This window comes from Macrobrachium nipponense, chromosome 3, assembly GCF_015104395.2.
Source record: "Macrobrachium nipponense isolate FS-2020 chromosome 3, ASM1510439v2, whole genome shotgun sequence".
NCBI lineage: Eukaryota > Metazoa > Arthropoda > Malacostraca > Decapoda > Palaemonidae > Macrobrachium > Macrobrachium nipponense.
The window spans coordinates 119647597-119660096 of NC_087202.1; the positions used below are offsets into that span (position 1 = coordinate 119647597).

At 35.3% G+C, this 12500-nt stretch overlaps 1 protein-coding gene across 2 annotated transcripts in view; it reads left to right on the plus strand.

Annotated features, from left to right (window-relative positions):
• Positions 1–12500, plus strand: part of LOC135222007 (forkhead box protein O-like) — a 726710-nt gene that overhangs the window by 131961 nt on the left and 582249 nt on the right. For both annotated transcript variants that reach the window (XM_064260128.1, XM_064260129.1), the window contains exon 3: positions 11541–11566. In XM_064260128.1, the coding sequence (XP_064116198.1) occupies positions 11541–11566 (26 nt within the window). The remainder of the gene's footprint in view (positions 1–11540; positions 11567–12500) is intronic.

Here is a 12500-nt window from a genome sequence, read left to right on the forward strand (position 1 = left end):
TTTCATTGGCTGAACAGAGGATTAAGTCCCTGAGTCAAGCCGTCTTGCAGAGGTGGAAGCTCGCACTGCTCTTCGCGTGCGGACGCTGGAGGCTGGGAGCATAGTATTGGGCAGGGGCACCTGATTGGTCCGTTCGATCGGCTCTATGGTGCCGGCGGGCAGCGCCCTACGTGCCACCGTCGGGAGGAGTGAAGTCTCTTGAGTGGTGTTAAGGCTGGGTCTCTCCTTCCCGATGTGTAGGGCCTCTAAGAGGCGGAGGCGACGGTGGTCTGCTGCCTTATCGATAATACCAAATATTAGGAATAATGTCCTTCCGAGTTATCCTGGTATTGTGGACGTTTTTTGCATGATTATGGATGGCGCCTTCCTGAGCGTGGCAGGATATCCTCTTGGAAAATCGCATCGTTGTCATACCAATATAGGCGCCGGGGCATTCCCGGACAGGGCATTTGTATTGGTAGACAACGTTAGTTTTCTTGAGAGGGTCCTGCATCACAGGGGCTGGGTTGTTTTTCATAATCAGGCCACTGGTCTTCTTGCTTTTATAGTAAATGATCAATTTTACTTTTTTCGCAGGGTCCGTGGGGGAGACATTCCTTTCGATGATGTTACGAAGGGCTCGTTCATCCTCTTTGTATTTCTTGTGAAATACTCCCTTGTAAAAGAGATAACTCGGAAGGACATTATTCCTAATATTGGTATTATCGATAAGGCAGCAGACCACCGTCGCCTCCGCCTCTTAGAGGCCCTACACATCGGGAAGGAGAGACCCAGCCTTAACACCACTCAAGAGACTTCACTCCTCCCGACGGTGGCACGTAGGGCGCTGCCCGCCGGCACCATAGAGCCGATCGAACGGACCAATCAGGTGCCCCTGCCCAATACTATGCTCCCAGCCTCCAGCGTCCGCACGCGAAGAGCAGTGCGAGCTTCCACCTCTGCAAGACGGCTTGACTCAGGGACTTAATCCTCTGTTCAGCCAATGAAAACGCAGCGCCCATCAGACCGAGCACCTGGGACACAATAAATACCGCGACGACCCCATTCCAATCAGTTCACGCTCGCCTTTCCTTGAAAATGAACCGATGATACGGTTGGAAACGGAATTCCATTACTAAGATTTGTTAATCACTTTTGTTATCATAACAATAAATTAGTATTTTTAGAAAACATTTCTTTAACCAAGATATGAACATCGGCCAGCTATTAGCAAATATCAGCCCTAGATGAAGAGAATAATAAGAAGAATTGAAAAGACCATATATAAAATCAATTCCACTGATGCTGCCATCATCTTTAACAAAACATGTTTAAGAGAGGGTCTCCTACCTTCATTATTATTATTAAATAATTATTGAAAAAAGATCAGAAGCCGTGATCATGACGTGTAACCTTAGGTATAACTCCTTTACATATGAAAAGGATTCAGAACGAGGAATTGAAAAAATTAATATTGGAAGATGGTACTTTACCAGCTTTCGCCACCACCTTGAAGCACATTCGCTAATCTTTGGAATTTACCTCACAGTCTCTTATCATCGTTTTATTATCTGGAAACCCTACACTGTTCTTACGACCCATTCACCCATTCTTTTCTCGCTGTTCTCTTGTCCTGTTAATTTGTACCTATTCCTTTTACTTCTTGCATATCCCTTTATTCTTTTTATTAATAATAGTCTAGTAGTGTTGGTGGATTACTAATGCTCCTCTCCCTTAGAATGGGTATCGATCCCCCCACTTTCTCTCTCTCTCTCTCTCTCTCTCTGTTATTCTCTCTTCTCTCTTCTCTCTCTCTCTCTTAGTATGTTAATAATTATATATTATATACTTGTATATATCATTATATATATACTATAATATTATATATACATACACGTATATGTGTATGTGTTTGTGTGGTTTTATAAATAACTAAACATATATATATATATATATATATATATATATATATATATATTTTATATGGTTGTGTGTGTGTGTGTGCATATATTTTACACATACATATGAATGATTATTAACACAGTGACACGCTATTTCTACAGTGACACATGTATCACAGGGAGAAATAAAATACTGTTTGTAAACCTTATTTACATCTCGTTTCATTTATCCCTTTTGTACACATGGACGCACATATATATACTATATATATATATATATATATATATATATATATATATATATATATATATATATATATATATATATATATATATATATATATATATATATATATATATATATATATGTATATATATATATATATATATATATATAATATATATATATATATGTATATATATATATATATATATATATATATATATATATATATATATATATATAATATATATATATATATATATATATATGGTATATACATTTAAACAAACGAGGTATTAACACCAATTTTTCACCCCTGTAGGATGCAAGGAAATTAGAATAAATTCCTGGGTGGAATTGAAAATAAACGCATTCTCCTCAAATGTAATTAAATGAATTGTATGAGAAGGAATTGAGAAGAGCATGTCAGAGGAAAATGGTAAAAAAAAAAAAAAAAAAAAAACAAAAAAAAAAAAAAAAAAAAGATTCAGGATGCAGTTATAGAGTCAGCAGGAAATGTCGTGTTCATGCATTCTTCTGTGTGTTAAGGCATAAATATTGATTTGCAAATATTCAGATATAAACCTGGTTTATGAGTCTGATGGTAAGTTCTTTGTATTTATTTACATGCTTTTATTGGTACTCCTTTTTTTAATGGCTCAGTTTGTTATTTTTCGACATTTTTTCAAAGTAGGCTACATTAGATAACCAATGAACGTTTGCTTTTGGGCTCCGTGCAAGACTCCTCTTGAATCAGTTTTGTGTTTGGTAAACTATTCCCGTAGTGACCATTGTTGGTGGCTGGAATGATACTGAAGACTTATCACTGTGAGGATGGGAGAAAGACCCTTTTCTTGTGAGCAAATCTTGGCGTTTTCTTTTTACAATATACTAGATTTACATGCAAGAAAAGGGCCTTATATTATCCTCACAGTCATAATGATAATAATGATAATCCCTTACAATCGATTATTATATTATTATTATTATTATTATTATTGTGAGGATAGAAGAAAAGCCATTTTCTTGTGAGTAAATCTTAGTATTTTATTTTTAACAATATGCCTAGATTTACACGCAAGAAAACTGCCTTATTTTATCCTCACAGTCATATAATAATAATAATAATAATAATAATAATAATAATAATAATAATAATAATAATAATAATATAATAATGACAATACTAATAATAATGAGAATGATAATAATAATAATCCATTGCAACGTAGTTGAATGATAATAACAATTTTAATACCATTATCAGATAGTTTAGCAAGCGTATATTTAATTACCGCGGAAGATTTATGTATCCCAGCTGCAGTGATAGCGTTAAGAAGCGACTCTCATCAGAAAGGGGGTAAAAGGTGTTATGTACTGAAGGGGGAAGTTAAAGGCCACCGTTTTACCGTTAAATTGGATTAGTGTATTTTATGAAGTCCTCGTTGCACCGAAACGGCACAAATCAAGGGTAGCTTACACTTATTTTATTCTGTGCTTTTTTTCCGAGTTACTGATATTGCGTCGAGATAAACATGGATAAGCATGGATCGAGAATTGACTTTTGGCGTCGGAGGTTCCAAAGACGCTGTTTAAAAGGCCGCTGTTATTTGGAACTTTAGATTTCCGAGCTAAAATGCAATGCATTACTACCCTAATACTATTCTTCTTGCAGTTTAATAAATTTCTATCTATTTATCTATTTATTAATTTATTTTTTATTTTTTTTAATAAGTGGGATCTCTTCTTTCTGTACTTCCCTTTACTTCCTCTTGCTTCTTCCAATTGATCAACATCTTTTTTGGAAGGACTAACGTGCTTCGATTACTGAAAGAGTTTACCTTCGAGTGATTTGTAGAGACACATTTTTGGATTATGGCTTCTGCTCCTTTTCCGCATTACCAGGGATGATTGATTGATTAACTTATGACTACTGAAATTGGCGTCATAACATCTAGGTTATTGACGTCGTATACTGGGGTTATCTCCTCTCTCTCATACCAGTATTATTATTATTATTATTATTATTATTATTATTATTATATTATTATTATTATTATTATTATTATTATTATTATACCAGGGATGCTATAAATTTGACTCCCTAAGTATTTTGATCGCGTACTGATAAACTGTTTTATCCTTTTCAAAACTGCACTTTGTTGCATTTGCAATTTCCTTCCGTCTGTATCACATTAACAGGATGCAAATATCAGAAAGTACCTTGATGAAAATTTACCACATGAAGTTTAATTGTGAGGAATTATGAATATTCCACTCTCCCAGACTTCCCGTTATAAAGACCGAATATTTTATAGACATTATCAACCTGCATCTACCATGCAATCCATTTAAGAGAAAAACGTATTTTTATTGTACTGGAAAAGCGTTGGAAATAGAACCATGGCACCTTTGAATTCTGCGAGAATACTGTCTTGCAGCCTCTTGGAAACGACTTCTTTCGTCCTTGCGTCACGCCAAACGGGCTGTAATATATATATATATATATATATATATATATATATATATATATATTATATATATATATATATATATATATATATATATATATATATATATTATATATATATATATATATATATATATATATATACAGGGTGTTTCGAAATTAGAGGCCCTCTCTACAGTATAAACTAAAATTGATATGGACAAAAACAAAAGTAATTCAGAACAGGTATTTATTTAAGTTTCTCTCTGAGTATTAATATTTTGTGTGGCCTCCATCTACCTGTACCACAGCCTGCATTCTTGAGGGGTATGATTTCAGCTAATCGCAAAAAAGCTGAGACTCAAACTCCATTTCCCTTAGCACTTCGGTCATCTCTCTTCGCAGGTCGTCGAGGCTTGGTATACCATCATAGTTCACTGTGCACACTTCAACATGAGCCTTTAAGATACTACCAATGTTTTCACACATATTAAGGTCAGGGGAGCTACCTGGAAATTCACTTGACGAGAAGAAATCAATACCACTGTTTCAAAGCAGCTCCTATGTCTGAAGAGCCTTGAAACATGGTGCCTTATCGTGAAAAAATGTGACTTCTTCAACAGATAACACATTTTCAGGATCTTTGAGGAATGGAAATACTCCACCAGTAAGCACAGTTTCTCTGAAGTATTCGCCATTCTATGACTGTCCTTTTTCTTTGATGATCCACATTAACTGTTTGGCTGTGAAACAAAAAAATTCCTAAACATTGAGGAAATTTCACAACTTGGTGATAGCGCACGTCATTGCTGATATCATCCAACTTTGCAGCTCAAATGATGTCATTTTTCTGATTTGGCTTCCTGAGTGTGTAAATGAAGAATTCGTCTGATGCGGCAACATGGAGAAAGTCAGCTTCATCCCAATCTTTAAGAAATGAACCACAAAACCATGCACGGTCTTCTCTTTGTTGCTGAGTGATGTTGGGCTTGCTGATAACATGAAATGGCTTAATACCAGATTTTTTCAACTCACAATAAACAGCACTATAACTTCTCTTCTTTCCCCTTTTTGTTTCTAGTTCAAGCACCAATTTACATAAAGACGTTCTTGGTCTACCCACTGCCTCAGCTATGATATCTTTGGACTCCTGAGAAAGGACTTCAGGTCTTCCAAGATTCTCACTCTTTTTGCGATGACAGTGATATGGATTTTTGTTCCAGTTTATTTTAACAAAGGATTTATCTCTCTTAATGAATTTAGCTATCCAGGAACGTGAAATGAATGTGCCAGCATCCCTGGCCTCTCTGAGGGTTATCTCCAAGTCGTTAGCCATGGCTGTATCTAACGCCGTCACTCAGTCTGAAAATACAAGAGATAGAAAATGAAAAATAGCTTAATGGAAACTCAAGATGTCCTTGGAGATAGGATATAGCAGAACACTTCATAACTTTCCATTTGTTCTGTGGAGGGGGGGGGGGTTGGCTTCTAATTTCGAAACACCCGGTTATATATATATATATATATATATATATATATATATATATATATATATATATATATATATATATATATGTATACTATGTATATACATGTATGAGTGTGTGTATGTTTGTGTCTGTGTGTATTGCTTGTGAATCTGTTTGCACCAGCTCAGGCGTTCCTGTGCGTTTCAACACACATATAACATTTATGCGTACCATTTTTCGCGTGGTTTTTATTTCTTTCCTTGATACAAACCTTTGTCTATATCTGCTTATTGTAGCTATGGTATTGTGTCCATTATATTTTCTCCAGGGCAAAATGTCCGTAACTAATAGCCATTCCTTTCATATATTCTTTGCCATTGCACTCACTGCACTGCAATTGCTACATTTTTTGCAAGTGAGTATTCAATAGTTTCGTTTTCTCGTATAATATTTTTATTATATCTTCGTACTCCTCTCTTACCATGAAAAGGTCGTCCTTTTGTAAACGTCTTTTTATATCTCATCTATTGCAGAATATGATTTAGAAGTTTTTGTTATTTTTTTTCTAAATTGGCATCTTACGCTGTTTGGGTAATGCAGTTTTTTAGAATTTCATATTTATGTCGAAATATCGTTGGTTTGTTGTTAATAAGTGCGGGAAGTTCCCAGTTTACTAAAAGATGAATCAGCCTCTGGTCGTAAGTAAAAATTGCATATTGGAGCTTGTGTATAATTTAAACTGAATTTAGTTTAATACTGACATTTATGAGTGTATGTGTGTGTGCTCGCGTTTTGGTTTAAGTGGTCTTATGTATATATGTCACACAAAAATCTTCACATCGTTAAGACTGTATAATACTTCGGTTTCTGATTGGCTTGAATGCGTATCTAGTTATCTAATCCTTGGTGAGCGCTGTATACTCCTGTTTTTACGTTGTATATAAAATAAAGTCAAGAAAGTTAAACTGTATAATGTTCAAATAAATCACCGAGATGGCAGCAAGAACAGACATTATAACACGTCACGTTATCATGAAGAGCTGCTGATCCAAGCGTTTTTCTTTAACTGGAAACGAATTGATAGGTTTGATTGTAGCTCACACTTTTCTGGTGATTTTTTAATCATAATAAATCTACAAAAAGAACCCTTTGTGACTTTTCAAGTCATTCGATATTTAATTGATAACTTCATACAATACTTCTGGTTTAGTCTTACTACAATAAAGATTTTTAAACTTTTTGAATCAACCCCTCAGTTTTATCGGATTAATTCTGACAACAGAAAATTGATAATAAAAAAGATGCTGAATCAGAAAACTTAAAATAAACCTTCTAGGATTAATTTTTCCGTGTCAGGTATTATAACGACATCCGAATCATTTTGCTAAAATGCAGGCAGAGAATTTGCCTTCACAAGTACACGAGTTTTATGCCTACTTTTCGATGACTATTTTTTCCCTAAGTTACAATTTATCTCGTAATATTCGTAGATGTCTTAATTGCCGTTTGATTAACTGAATTAATATTTCAAGATTTTATTTGGACGTTTTCAGTAATAGAATAGAATGTGTCCTCACACTTTTTAACATCAACGGGTCAGAAAATTACAAAGATAAATTGACCATGAAATGAATAAATGTTAGTGTATGTATCACAGGAAAAATGACGTGTAGTATAACACATAGTTGAGACGGTAAATTCCTACCTTTGGGACGTTACGCACTTGTAATGAGGCATTGCTTAGCATACTCATCGATGTTACTGCCTGTAGTATATGAGAAAAATGTAGCTGGAATTCTCTTGCACTGTCACATAAACAAAGGATATCTTAGTTTTACCAGACCACTGAGCTGATTAACAGCTCTCCTAGGGCTGGCCCGAAGGATTAGGTATTTTGACGTGGCTAAGAACCAATTGGTCACTTAGCAACAGGACCTACAGCTTATTGGGGGATCCAAACCACATCGAGAAATGAATTTAAATTACCAAAAATAAATTCTTCTGGTTCTACGTTGGTAGAGCGGGGAATCGAACCCTGGCCCCGAGATCGGTAGTTGAGCACGTAACAGACTCGTCGAACGAGGAACTACTTTCACATAAAAGTGAAACAGGTTAACAGAAGGCATTCATTGATATTATGCATACATACGCATCTGTGTTTACGTGTATGTATGTATATGCATATTTTATATATATGCATATCTATATTTACGTGTATGTATGTATGTACGGAGTATACACACACACACACACACATACGCACCCACCATATATAATATATATACTATATTATATATATATTATTAATATATATTGATGTATATCTATATAAGAGAGAGAGAGAGGGAGAGAGAGAGATAGAGAGATAAGGCGATAGAGAGAGATCCTATCCTCTAGTATAGAATGTTGCTAGTGCGTGATTTTAATTGTCATGGTGACTACAGTATTTTCAGAAGTTGGTCTTTATAAATAACTTAATTTGCACGTGATTACATAAATGGCATATGATGGCATAAATTCAAAACTTAGAGCATGTTCCGGTAAAACTGAAAAATAAGTTGTAGAACTCAGTGTTTATATTGCCATATTTCTTCTACATGCGTGTTAATTTATTTTATTTTTGTGGACTTTGCACGGTTTTGCATTTGGAAATGAAAATGCATAAATTAATTTTGTAAACCCAAATAATCTTATACCTTACATTTGGGAGAAGAAATTCGATTTCCCCTGTTCCGGGTTCCCATAAGGGGTTAGGGGCGTCAGTGCACCTCACTAGTATAGGGCGCGTTACTTAAGGTTTTTGCAGCGTCCCTTCGGCCCCTAGCTGCAAGCCATGTCATTCTTTTTGCTGTACATCATTCTTATTCTTTCTGTCATCTTACTTTCCTCCCTCTCCTAACAGTTGTTTCATAATGCAACTGCCAGGTTTTCCTCCTGCTACACCACTTGGCCTTTGGTCTAAATTGTATATTCCATCATTCAAGGAGTTTTCACTTCTCTGCGTCTGCTTTCGTTTAGTGTTTCCTCTGTATTGTCTCATTATGTTTAAAAGTTATGACACGTTAGTAGATTCAGCCATACTTGCCTTGCCTGTGATGCTTCGTCACTTCCGTTCCATTTTCATTGGCCTTCTTCCCTCCTCTTTCCCAAATTTCTTGTCTTAAGATAAATTTCCCCCTTAAAATTCTCCTTATGATTTTGCCAATATGGCAGAGTCGTCTGCCTTAAATGGCTGTCATCCAGTCTTTATGAAAATTTGTTAGTGAATGCGCATCACGCTTATTAACAGAATACAAGAGTCCAGACCGATCGCTTACTAGTCAGTGTCTTCATATAACGTTGCAAGTTTATTATATTATTTTAATCTTTTTAAGACTAATCGTTCTCGTTTATCGAATATTATTCTTTGGCAACAATTCACTTGACCCTTCTTTGAAATTGCTGTAGGCATTCTCCAGCTCCATTAATTTATAAGGAATCTATTAATGCCTTGCACTTGAGGTGTCTTAGGGCGAGCAGTCCGTAGCACTTTCAACCTTCCTAAACACAAATCAGAGCTTTTCTCTTGAACTTTCTCTTTCAGTCCTCCCTTCTTTCTAAAGCTTTCATCGATAAGTTTTTTAGGCGTTTGACTGCCCACCTTCTAAGATGCCCTCTTTCCGCTTATATTCTGTTATTTGCTAGTTATGTAGGCACTTTTACGCACTCCACTTCGTATCAATTTTGTTTGGCAAATTTTGCTGCCTGTTTCTGTCCTTTGAGTACTTGACTTCATGCAGTTCTTATGTCAAAGTTCGCTGTCATGGAGATTGATTCTGTAAATAAAAAGCTCTAGGTTTATTCATAACACACTAACGACACGGTAGCCCTTGGAAACACGACTAGAGTTCACATCATCACGAACATGTAACAAACTTTTTTTCTCTCTCTCTCTTATTATATCTGTTTATTATTCTTAGTGTTGATACAAGGTTCTCATGACCATTCTCTCATTTGTATCATCTCTTTACCTATTCTTTCCACCCATCATTTGTACATTTTCTTTATATATGTTCTAACTTTTTTTATTGTTCAAAACTTCGAAATGCTGGGTGATGGTGGTAATTAAAGACAAAACCTCTTGAATATATCAAGATGTTGAGCTTTCCAGTAAATGCAGATTTAGTTTTGAGAGCTAAAAGGGTTAAAGTTTGCTATGGAGAAACTAAGTTTCCGGCTATCGACCAGGTGTCATTGTATTCTGTTCTTTTTCACGTTAATTTTCACATTTGTGATAACTTTTTTTGAAAAAAAAATCGTTTGAGCGGTTTGAACTTTTTATTTGGTTGTAGCCTGTCGATTAGATCTCCACCTTTGGTTAACATTACAGTCTGCAGTGTGTGTGTGTGCGAGATAATGGTTATAGATGAGCGTAATCAACTGATTAAAATTTCATCCTGTTGATTATGTGTAACTCGGGATCATTTTGTACTGAATAACTCGTAGTTTATAAACATTCAATAACGAGTGACCACCTGACGAGGTTGCGGGTCGATGATCTGATAATTTAGCATGATACAGACTCATGTATTCCTTCATTTATTTCCTTCCTGAGAAGACCCAACCAGATTTCACTTGTATTTTACTGGACGTGTTCGTTGGGTTTTAGAATAATTCTCTCTGTGGCAAAAGGAGTTTCTGTGGAGCATCCTCCCAGAGGATGTCGTGCAGTCGGAACTTATCAAGTTCAAGCGAGGGTGCAGTGCATACTATTTTTCTTGCATTTTGCTACATATTTATTTATTTATATATTTATTTCTTCCTAATGAACACCATATTCTTTGGAAGCTTGAATTATAAGTCAGTGGCCCCTGTTGGTTTGTTCCATATGTATGTTTTCATCTACTGAATAAATAATAATAATAATAATAATAATAATAATAATAATAATAATAATAATAATGACTGATACTTTTGTGTCGACATATGGTATTCAGGTCATTGCTCTTCTGAGTTGAAAATCATTTTCATTGTTCCCAAACTCGAACGCACATGTGTCATGAGATTCTTTTTCTTATTAATGTCGGATATTTAAGCTTTACCATCTGGAAGGTTTTCTTTCTTCCTTTCAGCCTCCGTTTTTATAAACCTGAATCTACCGCATTCTTTAACGTTAGACCAATCCTTTACTTGAGCGTTTCACTTTTCTTATAAAAAATAACCTTATAATTTGAGTGTCATATGAAAGAGTTGTTTTTATGTGCGGCTGTACCTAATTTTCCGTCATTCGCACACACTTGTTTGTTAACGACTGCATATTGTAGAATATTCGTATACTATTAAAATAAGATCATGTTTTCGGTTCGTGTTACGTAATGAGACGTTATTATTTCCTCAACTTTTTATTTCATCAAATTTTAGGGAAAGTGGATTTTTTGTTTTCGTTTTTGTTTCTCGTTTTTATTTTTATTCATTCATTTATTTTTTTTATAGCCTTCGAGTGATGAGAGTTAAATTTTTGGGTTTTTTTATATTTTCAGACGAAACGGCAGCGGAGAAAAGAACGGTAACCTGTATTTTTGTCATCCCCTAATTGGTTGAAGGGATGCTTGTAATTGTCTTACCTTCGGTTTGCTTTTTTTTTTTTTTTCTGTTTTATCTTTTTATTATGTTTCATTTATATTTTATAATTTTTATATTTTATGTTTCATTTATGTTTTATGTTTCTATATTTAATGTTTCATTTATATTTTATGCTTTTTGTATATGAAAGTAATTTGTCAAGTACGGTCAGTATAGCTATACGGAAGTGAATTTGATATGACAGTGAACTGTATCAAAAATATTTTTCCGATTTGTGGATAAACTTTTAAGAATAACATTAACAGTCATATAGCATGGTAGAGAGAGAGAGAGAGAGAGAGAGAGAGAGAGAGAGAGAGAGAGAGAGAGAGAGAGAGAGAGAGATGAATCACGGAAGTTCCATACGTAGTTGAGACAATGGTGAAAGGGAGACGAAGATGGCTTGGACATGTCCTTCAAGCAAACAGGAGCTTTAGAAGACCCAGACCTACGGGAGAACAGAGACTGCAGACAACGGAAGATGTAAATGGAAGGTAGAAGAAGAAGAAGAAGAAGACGAGGAAAACCAAGAGAGTGATGGAGAGATTACGTGAGGGAAGAAGACTCTAGAGAGAAGGGACATGGCGAAGCAGAGGTGCACCACTCAGGTAGATACATAGATGGAAACGGCTCATCCAAAACGGCAATCCTTTATAGAAACAGGACTAAATTGAGAAGAAGAAGAAAAGGAGGAGGAGGAGGAGGAGGAGGAGGAGGAGGAGGAGGAGGAGGAGGAGGAGGAGGAGGAGGAAAGAAAGACAAGAGTGGTGGAAATTCGATTTAGGATTCTCTGACCAGAGAAATCGGTTGTACAATAGGATTAAAAGAAAAGCTGATGGTACTAGAAACGCAAGTCAAGTCTGAAATGAATGATTTGT